The sequence below is a fragment of the Lissotriton helveticus genome, chromosome 4_1, assembly GCF_964261635.1.
Source record: "Lissotriton helveticus chromosome 4_1, aLisHel1.1, whole genome shotgun sequence".
NCBI classification, from domain to species: Eukaryota; Metazoa; Chordata; class Amphibia; order Caudata; family Salamandridae; genus Lissotriton; species Lissotriton helveticus.
The window spans coordinates 1,547,186,175-1,547,204,536 of NC_136063.1; the positions used below are offsets into that span (position 1 = coordinate 1,547,186,175).

Here is an 18,362-nt window from a genome sequence, read left to right on the forward strand (position 1 = left end):
TTTTTGCACAAATATTTTAGAGATCTAAATGTAAAAAAAAATGCACATCTTGCACAGCAAATGCAACCTCGTAGTGACAGATGACTACCATCCAACTTGAGGCTTTCATGTGAGAACAGCTGCGGTCCCAGCATACCATGTTAGTGAATTGTAGTAACAGGACTTTTATCTGTGAGACATGAATGATCGCCTATGGGCCCATTCATGTAAAATGTTCTGGTGCTCACAATGAACCTGGAAATGTGAATGCAGACATCTCATGTGTTGTACATGTGAGTAAGCATTGATAGTGTGCCATGCATGAGTGATGCAGACCTGCGATTTCCATTTTGGAAGCCACCATCCTGGGCCAGATGATAGGATGGAGGCGAGTTTTCTTTCCCCAAATAGAATGTGTATTGCTGCCATTTCATAGAAGGGATATGGGAACTCCAGACTCTTTGGGGGGGGGGGGGGGGGGGAAGGGAGGCTTTCTTTATTAGTGCCAGGATCCCTCTTAATGATTAGTCTGTGAATGACTCTTACTACAGCTGCACTTAGGAGATGGCAGGGTGTTCAAGGAGAGGACTGCAGCATCTGTCAGGGAAAGGAGCCATTTGAAGGGACAGAGATTATCCGTCTTCCTCATCTCAGTGAGGAGGACCACAAATTTGCTCATTGCAGCCCGTTCACATCCCTTTGTACTTAGGTGGTGGGCTCTCCAACTGGAGATTGTCCCGCAGGTCAGAGCATCCTTGCCTGCAAAGCCCAGGCCTGAAGGTGGCCTGGCCAGGTCATGTCCCAAGGATGGGGAACTGACTCAAATTAGTTTAGAGGAAGCAGACCTGGAATCCCCATCCTTGGTCTGCAAAGCAGTATAACGATTGGAGCCCAAGACCCATGACTGTATATTGTGGTCTCTATTACCAAGGATTAGGTACACAGGGACTATTGCACAGCAAAGAGTTGGTGTTGCACTGACAGCCAACTCCCCAGAGGCAATGGAACATAGCCTGGAGACAAGTCTGAATGAGGAATTACTGGACTGTCCTAGCGTAGACATCCTGCCTGTGAGCAAGAGAAGGAAGTTTCAATCCTGCTGAAGGATCTGATAATGGAAGGGACTGATGTAATTAACCCAGCCTAGGGTCTGGCTAACAGACTTGCCCAGCAAGAGGAATTGTGGTACTGCCAGACCAGGCAATGCATTCTTCAGCACTTAGCCCCATTACAGCTACCCAGGCACCTAGAGCTGTGCGCTTGATTGGTACTCCTGAGGTAAAAGCTGGGATAAGTACCTGCTTGGTGATACTTGTGCCCTCCTAGTGGACTACGTGACCATAGTACTGCCTAAGTGTGCCACTAGGTCAGGACCAGTCTAGAAGAGCAAGCTACTGGAGAGCTACCCCTGGAGTGCTTCGTGAAGAATCAAGGTGGTCTCCTTGAGGCACTGCATGCCGACGAGAGCGCCTGGTTTCCACCATGCCAAATAATCCTCATCTGCGGGATTGTGGCCGTTGCTCTGAAGTGGCAAGTAATCACCATTGTCTTAGTTGAGCCTTGCCATGAATTAAGTATCCACTGGAGTGAGCCCAGCTCTATAACCAGCCGTCTGGAGGATGGCTGCTGATAGAAGCCTCTACTGCTGTAATAAATCGAAATGATGCCCTGTATGCTGGCACAGCTCTCTGGAAGACTGGCATGTGCTGCTTGGAAGCTCCCTGTACCTGGTGAGATACCTCTGCCTCGGGAAGGGATGCATGAGGCCCAGCACTACTTTTACAATCTAGGTGAGAGACTGGGCTTAGGCCTGAGAGACTGAGTGCTAAGACCAAATTGGGTGAGGGGATATTTATACTCTTTACCTTGAGCTTTGAAAAGAAGAAGGGCACCCACCAAGAGATGAGACCTGAAAAGGGACAAGTAGAGGGTAATTGGATGTATTGTCAGAGGCCCCTGAAAGCACAAAGACTTAAACGTGTCAATAGGTATTTGTGCATTACTGAATGTGTAGTGCAATTCTGATTTATGGGTAAAAAAGTATGTCTTTTTTTGACAGAGGCACTGGGCTGGACATTAATCTAATTGCAGGGCTGAGGGAATGGTATTGATTCCTGAGCCAGATTACCCCCACACTAACTTCTTTGAGAAGCTTATGAATGTTCGCCTTTGCTGCCACCCAGAGTCAAGTGTGGAAAGGGTTGTACTTGGCCCAGTTTATTGAGCCATATTAACACAGGCCCTGGGACAGCAGTGGCAAAAGAACAGGCCCACTAGTGTAGCCCAGTAGCCCCTGCATGCCCCATGGCCTCCGGAACGGGGTCTGGCACTAACCATATAAATTGCTTTGTTGCCACTCAAAGTCCATGAAAAGGCTCATCGGGAGACTGTTAAGTCAACAGGCCAAGCATGTTGGTATCAGTGAAGAAATATGCAACCCTCCTTTCCGTAAATATGAAAATTCTCCAGCAGCCGTTTGTGCGAAACTACAGCAAGAATACTAGTGTTTGAGATGCTAGATAACAGATATGCTCTTAAATGTATACATGTGCTATCCTTGTAGATTGAATTCAGAGTTGGGAAATATAAGGTCTTTCCAAAAGAAGATTGGCAATCCTGAGTATGTCCTCTTACTTTCCACTAAGAATGTTCACGACTGGGCGCGGAGTGCCAAACACTCACCCACAAAAAAGCATACATTGCCAACCTGTTTTGGACAACTTACTCTCTGCCCGAAATGGTGTCAACTGGTGTATTGCTGAATCCTAAACCCCTATCGAAATGGTGGTAGTAGGGTGGGTGCAAACTAATCAAAAAGCTGGCATCACAATGGTGAAATAGTTTTGGCATGAGTGTTGACTGTGCCACAATATTATCCAGAAGGTGAAGATGGCTATGTGGTTGTGCTTTGGACCAGAAGTAGTCTAAATGTGAAGTTAGTCTTAAACCAAAAAGCTGGTCTGTCCCTGTCAGCATGTAAGGTTTAAAACCGAAGTTATCATGGTCAGATGTCATTTTTGATTTAGATTGACTCCCGAGTTAGTCCACATTAATATATTGCACCCCTACAACAAAAACCTAGACCATGGAAATCTCTTGGATGGATCTGTGGCTATAAATTTCAACATTTAGCATAACAGTGAGTTTGTGGGACAGTGAACATAATCATTGCAAGCTCCATTTACCGTGTGATCGCAAGGTCAATTTTGTTTTCATGAACATACCATGGTCTTCAAGTTCATCATATTATCCTCATTGTCTGAGCCACCATGTATTCAGACTTTAGAGACTAAGCACGTATGCACATCCCAAATTGTACAACAATGTAATTGCAATGTTCATTTTTCTTGCTTTTAGTATTTTTGTATCCGGCAATTTGTGGCACCTGAATCGGAAATATGGAACTGGGGAACCAGGCTACGATGGAAACTGGACAGTCTGTAAAGGATGAGTTGTCAGAAAAATGCCAGAAACTTTTCATAGAATTCTTGGAAGAGTAAGTCATTTATTTATGATTAGTTAAATAAGCAAATGCCCAGGTTATTGGCCACAGACTTTCACAATTTCTCCAAGTAAATCAAAATGTAAAAGGATAAAGATTTTATGAAACTATTATTTAGTTTCCTTCTATCCTTCTATTGCAATCTTACAATAGTCTGTGCATATATGAAATCCTAAAACTACAAAGGCTTGAGCTCAGCTCTTAAACCATCATATTAGTCCCCACTCCACTATATTATGGATTCACATAGTTAACATATTGTAGGTCAGAAACTGGTGGGCTGCTCTGCAAAGACGACTGAAGTTAGAAGTTAGCTCGTGTCGATTGTGGCTTTCCCTATTTATGAAGTGTCTGTCTATTCTTGCTGCACTCCTTTCAGGAATTGTTATTCGTTTTCATGTTCCAAGCAAAATACAGATTTACATTTCTGAGCAAGACTCATACTTAGTCTGCTTTCATGCCTTTTGCAGTAATACCACTTCATCCGTAGGTGGCGCTCCAAGACTACTTAATTCCTTTTCAAGCTAAAATGGCTGGCACTAGCTACTTTGCTTTCTTTCAAAGAAAGACTCGATGCATGTACCATGGAAGTATATGGTGACTTATGCAACCTGTGTTTGTGGTCAAAGACGCTAAAAGCAAAGTTGTCTTGCCAGAAGTGTGGTGGGCTTTCCCTGCAGTGTAATGACTTCATTAACGGGTGCTGGACTGTGTTACTGAGGTTTACCCAGTTAGTGTTCTATTTTCTATATATTCACCAAAATGTATTGGAAAAAAATAATGGCAATGAAGTGTAACCTTTAGAGGTTTATTGAACTGCATTTTAGAAATTCGAAACACTGTTTTAAAGGGAGTTTTTTTCATTACCAGTTTCCACCAACACTTTGATTGTCAAATGTTTGACATGCATTCCATCTACGTTGATTGACAAATATTTAATAAAGTGATTTTGACGGGGGGCGTGGCTTGCGCGCCGCTTCTACATGGCGGGTTGCGCTTGAGCTCCGTAGCGAGTTCGGCCCGTGGAGCGATTTTCTCCGCTTCTGGCTGCCCTTCTTAGCGGAAAAGGCACACCTCACCAGCGGAACATGGGGAGAGTTGCTTGAAACTCTTTTCCTGTCATTTGGCTCACCGGTTCTATGGATTCCGCCGCTCTCTTCACCAGCGCTCGCATTCCTGAGGAGCGGCCGCCATCTTCCCGCTATTGACGTTCCTGTCATTTTACCTCAGAGGCACCGCCATGGATACAATTTTGCAGTTTTGAAGTGCCGCCTGGCTTCCTAATGCGTTCCTTTCATGAGGCTAATTACTGGTAACATTTATATCGTTTTTTCAGTATTTCATTGCTGCTTGGCTGGTTTTTGAAGCTGCTGACGTGCTGCTTATTTCTCAGTGCGCTTCTGTCATACAAAGTGCTGATATTTTTTTCCTGCTATTTTACTATTGTGTTTTCCTGCTCTGTGCATTCCCTCGCTGCTAACTTATCCTGGCACACGTTGGAGTGGGCGCCTATTTCGTATTCTCTGTGACATTCTGCGCAATTCCTGTGTACCGTTTTTTTTCTCAAGTGGTATTCTTGCAGTATTTCACCTCACAATTGCAAATATGAATCGGTCTACGACCGCCAAAGACTTAAAAGATGTGGGCTCGTCGTTGAAAAGACTCAAGTCACTCTCTCCGTCGCCCGAGTCTCCTCAGGCAGACACTGCTTCCACGTTGGATACCATTTTGGCGCGCCTTAATGAGGTTCATGATATTGCGCAGTCAACTAAAACTAACACAGACTTGCTACAAGTGGAGGTCTCTGCTATCAGAAATGACTTTAAAGCCCTTTCTCTTCGTGTGTCAGCCACAGAATCACGAATTAGTTCAGCTGAGGATGGTATGCACAAGCAGTCCAGATCTCTCACCCACTTGGAGCGCTCAATGGCGGCATTGCGCAGAGATCTCACTGAGCAGGAGGACCGTAATCGTAGATCTAATCTGCGTATTTTTGGTGTTCCGGAGGATTCGGAGAAGGCTGCTTCTTCTATGATAGTTTTTATCTCAGTGGATCCCGGACACTTTACAAATCTCCTTCCACAGAGAGTTTGAGATTGAAAGAGCACACCGTGTTCCAACGTTTCGACCTAAGGCAGCGACCCAGCCAAGAGCGATTATTTTTAAGCCTCTACGCCATCAGCACACTGAGTTGATTCTCTCTCATATGCGGAAAGTTAAACAAGTCAGCTGGGAAGGCCATCGCATCTCCATATCACAAGACTTTGCCAGAGACACAGTTATAAGGAGGAAAGGCTTCCTAAATCTGCGGAAACGTCTGTCTGAACTGGGAATTCCTTTTTCTTTTGCTGGTCCTTCAAAATTTCGCATCATTCATAAAGGTCGCACTAGAATTTTCGATGAACCGGCGGACTTGGCTACGTTCCTGGACAACCAGTTGGAGATAGAGATGGAAATCCAAAGAGCAACTTCGCAGTCTCCTGGGTCTTCGGGAACTTGAACTGTTTTTTGTGTGTTTCTGATTGTTTCTCTCTGATAGCCTGCTTCTGATCTTTCTCCAGTTGGTTTCTTAGCCGGTCTTTCCTTCTTGCTTTGTTTTTCTTTTTATGCTACATTAAAGTCCTACTTTTTTCCTTATATATCTGACGTTTTTTTTTACTCTTATCCTATACAGTTATGCCTCTTTCTCATTTATGATGTGCTTTTTGTTCACATGAGTGTATTTTATGCCTTGTATTTATCTAATTGCTCGGATGTATCTTCTATATTTACAGTGTTCTTCCTTCTCCTACTACTCTTATTCTTTACACATATTTATTCTGCTAAGATATTAGTATATTGTATTTGATATAGTTCTCTTCAGTATTAAGATTGAAATTTATCTCTCTGGTTCCTCTCTTTCTATTCTTTCTCTCTCTACTCGTTTCTGGTACTGTCTTTTGCTAGTCTCTTTTTCATACATCTCTTTTTTCTTTTCTAATTCAACTCCATAGTAATCTAATATGTTGTTAGATTTTGCGCTTTTATTATGTAGTTAGCTTTTATGATTAGTATTTTATTCACGTCAAGGTTTATACTATTCTGGCTTTTTCTCCTATGAGTTTTTGGTTGATATTCATTATATTGCTGTGACATACCTTAGCTAGCTCTTTTGCTAGCTGGTTCTTTTACCTTCTATTGCAATGTGGAACTTTTTCATTATCAATTTTATTCGTTACATTGTGACGCTGTATTTCCGACAGTATTTGTTCCTTATTAACTGCTCTGTTTTTTTGTTGCTATCAGCTGCTCTATTTTAGTACTGGGATACTGTTTTTACCCAATATTGCTCCTTGTTCGGGTCCTTTACTCGCTTTTTCCACGTTCTCCCTTGCATGATGTGGGTCTTTTTTAGACCTTCCCCTCTCCATCTTTTCTCTCTTCTTTCTATTCTCTTAACTTTTCTTCCTCTTTGTTTCTCCTGGTCCTCCCACAGGCCCGCTCCCACGGTCTTTCGTTTGTTTCATGGTTGGTCCTTTGTATTTATGTCGTATTTTCTCTTCCTGATATCGATGTCGTCCTCTGTTTACCCTTCTCTTGTTTCATGCCTGGCTTAAATGTGTTATCCCTTAATGTTAAGGGGTTGAACCATCCGGTGAAGAGGTCGAAAATTTTGGACTATTGTAAGTCTCTCTCTGCAGATTTGGTTCTTTTTCAGGAGTCCAAGATTACTATTAGGGAGGCCTTGTTTCTAAAGAAGGATTGGGTTTCAGATGTTTCTTGTTCTGATGCCTCCGGCAAACGGAATGGGGTTGTTACTTTGATCTCGAAGTCCTCTGGTTTATCCATAATTTCTTCTAATCATGATTCTGAGGGTCGGTGGTTGTTGTCTAAATTGTCGGATGGTCAACATGATTTATATGTTATGAATATCTATGCTCCGAATGTGGATGATCCCGCTTTTTGGAAAGCCATTACCAACACCTTGAATAACACCCCTCATGCTGGTAACCTCATTGTTGGTGGCGATTTTAATTTACCAATGGATCCTCTCTTAGATAGGAACTCTTCATTTCAGTTTCGGCCTCCAAAATCCCATAAACAAATGCTTAACATGTGTTCCATCTCTCATCTTCAGGATATCTGGCGCCTTCATAATCCCACTGGCAGTGATTTTTCTTTCTTCTCTTCGCCACACTCTTCCTTCTCTCGTATTGATTATCTCCTAGTTCATTCTTCTCTTCTCTCATCTTCTTCCGCTCCGCTCATACACCCTATTGTGGTCTCTGATCATGCCGCGGTAAGTTTTACGCTTTCATCTTTCGCCCCTAAACCACGTTCTCGTTCCTGGAGATTAAATACTGAAGTCCTATATGATACTTCCCAGGTTGCTGAATTTTCTACAGCAATAGACACTTTTTTCCGTGAAAATGAAGGTTCTGTCTCTTCTCCGATCGTTTTATGGGACTCTTTTAAATGTACGTTCAGGGGACAGGTTATTAAATGTATGTCCAAGCGTAACTCATCGATTAAAAATGAACTTACAGATTTATCCTCTCAAATCAAAACTCTTGAGGCCTCCTTCCGACATACTAAGAATCCGTCTTGCTTACAACAATTAAAATTCTTGAAGTACAAATATAATACAATTGTTACTAAAAGGGCTCATATTGGTGTCCAAGCTCAAAAGTCTAAAAAACTGCTATTAAAGAATAGGGCTGGGAAACTTCTAGCTGCCACGTTAAAATTTCAAGATAATTCCTTTAAGTCCTCACAAATCTCTTCTATTACGGACCACACCGGATCTAAAAAATTCCAAACTGAAGAAATACTTGAAGTCTTTCGCGACTTCTATAATAAATTGTATACTCCTTCCAATCAATCCTCTTTTGCCCAATGTCAAGATTTTCTAAAATCAATTCCGATTCAGTCAGTCTCTGAGGAAGATCGCTCTATTCTCAATGACCCTATCTCGTCTGAAGAAATAGTGAATGCTATTAAGGCCACACGTTCTGGTAAAGCCCCTGGCCCTGATGGTTATCCCATATTATTTTATAAAACATTTCTTCCCTCGCTTGTCCCCAAGTTACAAGCGGTCTTTAATTCTTTTGTTCAGAATGGTTCGGTTTCTGGTTCGGCTGCTGAAGCCACCATTGTGGTGATCCCAAAAGAGGGGAAAGATCATTCGGATCCTAAAAACTTTCGTCCTATTTCCCTCCTAAACATGGAAGCAAAGATTTTTGCTAAAATCCTAGCTAAACGATTAGAATCCTTTATTCCCCATCTGGTACATCCTTCCCAAACGGGATTTGTAAAAGGCCGTCTGGCAAGGGATAATATACGCACTTTCTGTCACATTATCGGTGCTGCCAAGCGATCGCATCTCCCTGCTGCGGCCTTGGCCCTTGATGCGGAAAAGGCCTTCGACAAGGTGTCTTGGCCATTCCTTCGAGCTGTTTTATGCGCTCATAACCTCGGAGACTTTCATTAATATGGTAATGTCCCTATATTCCCAACCTAAAGCTAATATTAGAGTTAATGGTGCTACGTCTTCGTTTTTTAATCTTCGTCAAGGCACGAGACAGGGGTGTCCCTTGTCCCCTCTCTTATTTTTATTATCTATTGATCCCCTTCTCCGGATGATTGACTTACACCCTGATGTAAAAGGTTTTTCTTTTGGCCCTCATTGTCTTAAAACTGCCGCTTACGCGGACGATGTTCTAATTTTCTCGGATGATATCGCCTTGGCCATCCCTGCTATCTCTGACACCATCTCCTTATTTTCAAAGGTCTCGGGGTACACCCTCAACAAAGATAAGACGGAGATGTTCCCTTTAAATGCCTATTGTTTTCCTGCCCATATGGGTTTGGCTGGTTTTAAATGGCAATCTAAACATCTCAAATATCTGGGAATTTATTTCTGCTCCACTCTTCAGGCCACTGTGGCTTATAATGAGTCCCAGACTCTCCTCAAGGTCCGTAGTCTGTTAGATACATGGTCTCCAAAACACATCTCATGGTGGGGTCGCCTACAAACTTTGAAAATGATGATCACGCCGATCATTAATTTTGTTTCCTCCATGCTCCCGCTTAAATTGTCTGTTTCCTTCTTTCGGGAAATTGATGCTATAACATCTAAATTCCTATGGAATGGCAAACGAGCTCGTTTAGCATATAAGTATTTGCGTCTACCCTGTGATATGGGAGGTTGTAATTTTCCTGATTGGGAGAAGTACCAAACAGCTTTCTTGGCCTCTCAAGGAGCGATGTGGTTTGCTCTTCCATCTCGGCATATTCCCTCGTGGTTGCTCGTGGAACAAGATTTGGCGGCACCGTTACCTCTTGCTTCTTTGTGTACTACATCGTCTTTGCATATTCTATTTTCACGGTCTATTATTCTTGATACAATTGCTGCGGTCAAGAAATTAGATAGAAAGATGGCCATTCCTCTACATAAAACGAGATGGTCTTCTATTTGGAGGAATTCCAAAATTAAACTAAATATTTCTCCCACCCTCATGACATATTGGGCAGCAAAAGGTATCTCTCTTGTTCATCATCTGTATAGTGCCTCCGGGGACCCCTTACCGTTCTCTTCCTTGGCGCGCACACACTCTTTGACAAATCTCGATTTTTATACCTTTCTTAAAATTAAGGTTGCCGTTTCTAAAGTTTGTCTGCACCCCTCTTCCTCCACCATTTCGATGTTCCACATCTGGATCAAATCTGGGCATGTTGCCTCTAAAATATATAAATTTTTGTCTGCTACCTCGCTTCCTGATCAGACGATTGTCCAACAAAAATGGTTACGGCATTTTGACCATAATATCACGGACCATATCTCTTCCGAAGCTTGGCAATCCATTGGTAAATTGTCTCTTTGTAATAAAATAGCTCCCTCCCTTATGCAATCCAAGTTTTTCTCGATCAATCTCCTCCACTGGACGCCTGTACGTCTTCACTCGCTCAATCTTAAAGAGGATGATCTATGCTGGAGCTGCGGTTTGGAGGCTGGGGATTTCCCCCATATGTTTTATCATTGCTCCTTACTTAAACCTTTTGGGATCTCATCCAAGAACACTTATCTCTTATTTTTAACATTGAGCTTCATCTCTCCTTTCCCTTAGTTTTATTAGGTCCCCTGGCTGCTCCTACCCCTCTTCCTTTGGAACCTTTAGATTGCAGCTACTAGATCTTCTTTTGACTGTTGCGGTTAAAATCGTTCTTATGGAATGGAAATCCTTTTCGTCTGTATCTTATCATACGTGGTGGGCATGGGTATCCTTTTTACGTAGTGCCCACACCTCGGTCGATCTAGCACACCTTACACCTTCCATTTCTAAGGGGGTATGGACTGCTTTGGATGAATATATGGAACTTTCCTCGCAGGGGTTAATCCCCCAATTCCCTGTTGCTCTGTCTGTCTAAATATTCTCTGTCCTTGGCTCTAGATTGGGTTAGTCCTGTGGGAATCCTTCTTTTTCTTGTTTCTGCTTTCCTGTCCTCTCTTCCCTTTCATCTCTCTTGCTACTATTTTCTTTGCCTTTCTATCTCTCTTTCTTTTCTTCTGTTCCCTCCCTTGTTCCCATTCCTCAATCAGATGGTGATACGGTCTGTTTTTTTTGTCCACGGACGCCCTTTATTGGATCAGACCTTTTATTTTTCATCAATTTCATTTGTATCTTATTCGCACATATTGTTCTCACTTATCAAGTTGGGCTCCGATAGGCATTTTTTCAGCTTGTGACTGATTGTATCACTCATATTGTATCTGGTTTTTACTATTTGTATAATTTTCTTTCTCAAATAAACATTCTTGAAATAAAAAAATAAAAATAAAAAAAAAGTGATTTTGACAAGTATAAATATTTTGAATTAACCTGCTTCTGAGTGCAAAGGTTGTAAACTGATTGTGATATTCTACGGAATTTAAACCTGCACGTTGGGAAAATGTAAAACCACATGTTGGCCAACTCATAACAAACCTGTTCTTTTCTTCTATTTCTATAGATTTAAAGGGAAAGATGGGGAAGTGCTGTATCTACAGCCCGCTGAAGAGCTTATTCGCCCAGAGCGAAACACTTTAATAGTGAATTTTACAGATGTTGAATTTTATAATCAGCAGCTTGCTACAACCATTCAAGAAGAATATTACAGGTAACTTTACAAGGACTCCTGTCTTTACCTGGTGCACTGTGACCCACCCTGGCACTGTTGTGCAACACTTGATTTTGCATTAACAAATCTTTAGTCACACTATGTAGAACCCTGACTCATCCCTTGTGGTGATTTGCGAAGTTTATAATATCACACTTACGAAGGTTAAGACGTATAGCAGGCCTTCCATAATATTTACAGATACAGAACATAATTGGAAAATATAGAACAGTATTGGCAATAGAATGTCATTCAGGAAATACATCATGAGTGGGGCTCATTGAGAAGTTTTGGGATAAATTCACAGGGTGAGCAGAGTAAAATCTTAACAATTTATCACACCCCATTCCTGTAGTTTAGAAATAACTGAAGGCGTTTGAATCTCAGTATAGATTTTAATGTCCTAGCAATGTAATGCCTTCAATCCGCAATGTGATTGTGGCATATCAATGCCATAGGCCCATAATGTTGACATTTCCGAATTGGTCTACGAATTTTGACTAAAACTTAAAAAAAAAAAAATAATCCAATGGCTCTCTTTTATTAGTTGTTTGTTGTTTTAGGCCACCGTGTACATCTACATATAGAGCAACATGGGTTTCCATTCACCAACAATCTGATAATTCTGCGAAATTTATGGTGGCAATGTCTCCTAGCTGAATGACTTTGCATTCCTTGAATAAGTTGTGTAATTGGCTTTGTGAACTGGAGCTGCAATTATTATTTTTTAAATAGCGCATAACTACCAATCGAAAGGAAGTTCAGGGTGATATGTGCACTGAGACGCTTTTGGTGGGCCAAAGGTATTGATTTATTTTGCGGTGATAGCCCATCCTTACGGCCATTGGGGCCCCATCCTCCTAGCTTTATGAATTAAAAAAAAGAATTGTAGCAATAGTGAATAATACGTTATTCACAATTGGTATTACAAAAAAAGTAAACCCAATCCAGGGATAAGCAGTATTCTCAGGATAACAATGTCCGATTACCGGCTACATCTGACATTGTCAGGGCCTGGAGAAGTCCCTTCCTGGGTCTCGGGTGCGAGACACCTAGGTGCCCCTCCATTTGTGATGCGCTGCAGCTTCACCCATGGGCTTTAGTTAGGCTTCACCCCTGGAGTGCTCAGGTCTATCCATTAATCAGGTTGTCACCTCACCCTCTTCCTTGTCGGGGGGCGTGGAGGGGGGTCAAAGAAGGCGAGTGAGGTAGTGCTGGACAGAGTAAGGTGCATACAAACATGAAGTTCATGAGGTCTTTATTAGGGGATTGCTCACAATGGGACTACTTTCTATGCACTATTGTTGACATGCTGTTACAAGTTGCACCCGAGTTGTAGAATAGGCTGTGGTTGGTTGCCTGTGTGTCTGTGTGTAAGGGGGATTTTTTTGTGGATTTAGGTTGAGGATGCCAGGAGTTGTGGGGAAAAGAAAGGTGCAAGGTGATTATAAGGAGTGTGGATATCATGCGGAGGCATCATGTTTGGCCAAGGGAGATGGAAAGTAGGGATCAGGTCAGTGGCAATAGGAATACATGGAAGACCGTTACACATAATGTCAAGGGTACGAATAGCTACACAAAAAGGCACAAGCGTGCACTATTACCAGAAAACAAAAGGAATCATATTCCAGTGTTACAAGAGAAGAACATACCTCTAGCAGAAATAAAGTGCGCAAAAAATGGGAACATTTAGTACATGTTGGGGCTTTCTCTAGTTAAGCATATGGTGTACTAATGTGGCTGCCCTAGTATCGCTGCAGATGAGAGAGGGTAAGGTAGACACAAAGGGTAGATATCTACTGGGACTCTAGGCGGTCAGGAAATATGTCTCATCAAATTGTATGGGCCGAATGTAGATGCTAGCCGTTTTGGGAAGCAATTCTAGATTATATTGTTTTATATAGAAACAAAACTGGTGTAGGTGGGAAATACAAGTTTTGTTCTGGACAGACATGGGGCTGGATTCCACCAAGAGACAGCGCTAAGCCAGGGGTGGTGATTACTTCGTAGCAGAATATGGATAAAATAAGTGTGATCCACTTCTGGAGGGTACAACAACCTGTTAATATTTGTGAATAGATGGCACTCCTATTTACCTGAAAAAGAATGCAGACACCAGCCTGCAAGCAGTGTTCACTGTTCCCTGGAAAACTATTTCCACTATGCGGGTAGTAAAAATAATCGAATAATCAGTTTTCTTTTTTGTGTGAGCTATTTATCTAAAAAAAACAGTTCACATTTATGAAACAATTACATAATTATTTCTGCATATGTAATGCATATTTTATACATGCATGTATTCTTACTAAATGTCTACCCATATAAATTTATGAGGCTTAACATAACGCCAAAAAACATATTTTCCAAAACAATGATGACTTGAATACAAAATATATAATTGTCATGTGATAGTAAGTTTCATAGTAATATTCGGGGAACAGTGCACACTGCTTGCAGGCTAGTGTCTGCATTCTTTTTCTGATTCTTGACTGTGTTAGCCAACACTAGTATGTAGTGTAGCACCCCAAACAGAGTATAAGGTTTATTTGTCAAATATTTTTTCACAATAGGAGAATTTAGTGAGTGCACCTCATTCCATTATATTACTCCTAATTACCTGGAATACATCATTATTATGAAGGACTTTCTATTTAAATATGAAGAGTCTGCATATTAGGCCAAATTCCTGCTGTCCCATTCCAGACCAGAGGTATGGTAAAATCGGGCACAAGGCAGAACTAAGATCCCAACATGGAGATTCACTGTTCGGGCCTTATTGAGAAGGTTGAAGGAGAATGCTAAATAATATGGCGCAAATAGGAGCTATTCAAAGTGATGATCTGAGGAGAGTGCATGGCCAAAAAGTATAGTAATAAGCAATAACTGGGACCGAAGAAATAGAAACAAATTGCAGTTAAGAGAAGCAGCATCTACAATGCAACCGAAAAATGCTAGACTTGTTATATGTATGGGAAACACATGGGACACCCTTGACAAATTCACTATTGCTACATATAGACAACCCAGCGCAGTGACCATATTAATAGATCATGAACATATGAAATACCACAAAAGACCTGCACATTTGCTCAAAGTTGCGTGAAAAACTTTGAAATCCACAGTTGTCTCAACCTTATACAAACATATTTTGACTTGAACTTATGTAGGTTGTCTATTTACTTCTAGATTATTGCGGGGCCTCCTCTGATGTGTATGTAAAACGTACCTTTTGCCCCAAAGATTTGTACTGAATTTTGACATTCTGTCCTGAATTTTTGTCCTGAATTTTGACCCTTTGTCCTGAATTTTTACACTCACCGTCCTGAATTTGCACCCATGCCAGTTGGTCACCCTAATCATGCTGATTACGAGGATCATCATGAAGAAGGCTGGCTTGGTGCGGTGAGTGCAGGGGATGGGACAGGTGTGAATACTGATGGCAATGGTTTGACACAGATGTATTAAGGGGTTGTATTGTGCGAGTGGGTGATATCTGAGGGTTACTGTTTTGTGTTTGTCCGTGTTTTGCCTACGTTCAGGGTCCCTTTGAACTGCGATGCTGCTGTGGGATGGATCCTCCAGAGCTGAGCCCCGGAGCCGCAGTTGTACCATTGTAGCTTGTTTTATACGGCTGGTTGCCCATACTTGAATCTATCCCTGCCCTGCTTCCAGCCCACACTCCTCCCTTTACGGGGTACAATATCAAGCGGAAGCGCTCAGATTGCACATCCTAAAAACGTTATTTATCCCTAGTTAAGTCTTTCACAGCAGCACTTTCATAATAACAGAATTGGGGCGATGGGACTTGTGGGCACCCTTGACTCGGTTACTCTTTCTGGAGCGGAGAAGAGAACCATACCACTAGATCACCAGGCTGGGTAAGACCAGGGCGGCCCGGCGAAGAAGACAATGGGAGCATTGCCTGATCCAGAGGAAGTGCGCTCGGCGCTAAGCTCAGGAATAGGTAGGGTTAGGGTAAGTAAGCTAATTGAAGCAAGCAAGGCTGAACAAGGCTCTAGCACAAGGCTCTCTCCGATGCCTGCTAGAGCCTTGTGTCCCGTAACATACAGAGCTGTGCTGAGAGAGTGCTTTGCTGCGCATATACGGTCAGTCAGTGGTAACGGTCGGGAATGTAATCTCCAGACCACCACCACTGCGTGCGCGACGCCAGCCAACTGTTAAATTGTGTGAAGACAAATGGACAAAGACATCAATCATCAACCACTAACTGATGGTGCCGGGGGCACAAGAGACTCCTTTCTTCTTCCTACCATCAATAAATTTAGTCTACCTTAGTTACCTGTGAGCCTCTGGTGTGTGCCATTTTTTTCTGCTTCCTCTTCCATTACATTATTACACTTCCCCTCTTATCACACTTCCTTCTAAACCGGATATCACCTTTTGTACCTGAGCTCATCCCTTGAGATTGTTCCTCGTCTGTATTTAGATCTAGTTTTTCTTCAGCAACCACACAAAAATTGCTGGTTCCCAGTTAGCAAACTTCATAGTAATTCTCGAAACGCGTTTCAAATTACCATTTCCAAGTAAGCAAATTTCAGTTTTTCGCTTCCCAACAATAACAATATGTCATTTCTCGTTCAGCACACATCATTGCCACAACTAAGTTATCTCACAATTGCCACTTTCAATTATGCGCATGTTCTAGGTATCACGCATCCTTGCCATTTCCCAGTAAGCACATCATCATATGACGTTCCCAGTTAGCAAAATTCTTTATTTCATTTTATATGTACAAATGACCAGCAAATCACGTGACTGCTTTCCCAATATTTCTCACAGGATTAAGGCCCTTGTTTAGTTACACTGCTAGCTTCTGTTAAGTCTCATCAGCTGCAGAGGACTCAACCCTGCTCCTAGAAAGGAAAAATAACTGATGTTTGTGCGAACTCCGTAGCTCCTTTTTCAAAAACGTAATCTTGCGAGCATCGGTGGTTTTTACATTGCACTGCACAGTTGTTCATGCTCGTCGTTTTGAAACCTGTAGCTGCTGGCCTGCTGCCTTCACTTGCCCCTGCTTCACAAAGTACAGAAAATGACTGCTAGTGCTAGCTATACTCAAAGCGCTAGCGTCCATACATGTTCGAAGCGCTAGCATCTATGCGTTTCGGATAGTTTGTAGACCACCACTGGCCCACCCACGTAGACTTGATTTTTGCTTGTTCTCATCTCTGGCTCCAGATTGTACACAGATGTCTGCAGCAGCTACCTGATAACTTCTCATGGCGGAAATAAAAAACGGACGGGACTCACCGCAGGCCTGCTAACTGCTGTTGGTGGCAGACAAACAGGGGGGAGCCAGTAGAATAAAATTATGGCCGCTTCAAGTACCGTGCGCACCTCTGCTCCTCTCGTCACTCCTGTAGGCAGCAGTCACGCACAGTTAATTGCCCAATGCGTATGCGGGAATTACACCAGCAGCACCCTAGAGAGGCGCACAGACTTGGAGGAGACCGGGCATAATTTGCGCGCTGCGCACAGGCACCTCCTCCTCCTCCTCCTGAAATGTTTGTTTAGCTTAGGTTGCAACACCGGTCAATCAGGCTTGCTGGCGCTAGCACAGGTATAGTATTCGGGGCAGGCCTGCTTCTAACTACTTTAAGTCTGAGAGTGAGAGTCTCAGACATGATGATCATGACGAGTACACATACACAACACCTGGACCTGGTGACTTCTTCTCCCTGGCCTGAACTAAGTGAGTGACGCTGATGCTGTTGTGGCTGTGGGCCGATTTTCAGTCCGACCGTCATAGGCTGTGACAGTGGGATGAAAATCGGCCCCCTTTTCAAAAACCGGACCCCACCTCCTCCAGCCTACCGGGGGATTGCCCGGTGCCGGGACTCACCGAGCCGGCCTGAGAAAAACTTACATTGCCTTCAGCCTCTGCTTCAAAGCTCTGTAGTGCCCCATTGTGATCACCCACCCAGAACTGGAAGTCATCCCACCTCCGAAAAGTGACTTGGTTCACAGAATGCACTGTACAAGAGTCATTTTATTAATGTTCCGTTTTCATCCCGTTATTATCAACCTATTTCAATCATACACAGTAATACAGCACAGTGAAGTCGTAGTGCATCCAACTTACACCATTCTAGGAGAGGTGTGTATCACATAACTGCAATTAACCCTCCTCCCCATCCCCCAACCCCAACTGGCACCATCCACCTAGATGCATGTGAAAAAAGCAGTTTTTAGGTCTAGATCCGACCACACCTGCGCTGTCTCAGACATCTTTGTCCAGGCATGCATGGTAATGCCTTTTCTTGGGTTTGGCCCTCCTCCTAGAGCACGGATGAAGTACTTGTAAACAATAGGACTCGGCAGGTCTGGATGCCACCGCATGCGTCCTCGCCGAGAATACTCTCTACGGGAGTTCCGCAAGGGTCTACACTTAGCCCCTTGCATTTTAATGTTTACCTGACCCCTCTGATCTATCTGGCTGAGCATCTGTGGGCAAAAATAATTGCCTACGCTGACGATACCCAACTTCTGTTTACCTGGCCAGGTGACAATTTGGATACGTCTGCTGTTCAGCTCTGTCTCTCTTCTGTTTTTCGCTGGCTCGCACTTGCACAGTTAAAGTGCAATGAGGAAAAGTCTGAAGTCCTCTTTTTTGGAACATTCCCCAGCAACTTTAGAGATCTATGGCCACCTGATATTCCCTGCCCCAAATCTATGGGAGGCCCGGCTAAGAATCTGGGTGTTTGGTTCGGAGATAATTTAAAAT

At 42.8% G+C, this 18,362-nt stretch overlaps 1 protein-coding gene across 1 annotated transcript in view; it reads left to right on the top strand.

Moving 5' to 3' along the window:
• Window positions 1-3,340: 3,340 nt before the first annotated feature.
• LOC144827590 (maternal DNA replication licensing factor mcm6-like) overlaps window positions 3,341-18,362 on the top strand; it is a 520,545-nt gene continuing 505,523 nt past the window's right edge. Inside the window, exons 1-2 of the mRNA XM_078685842.1 lie at window positions 3,341-3,475; window positions 11,471-11,617. Of these exons, the coding sequence (XP_078541968.1) occupies window positions 3,378-3,475; window positions 11,471-11,617 (245 nt within the window). The 5' untranslated portion in view covers window positions 3,341-3,377. The remainder of the gene's footprint in view (window positions 3,476-11,470; window positions 11,618-18,362) is intronic.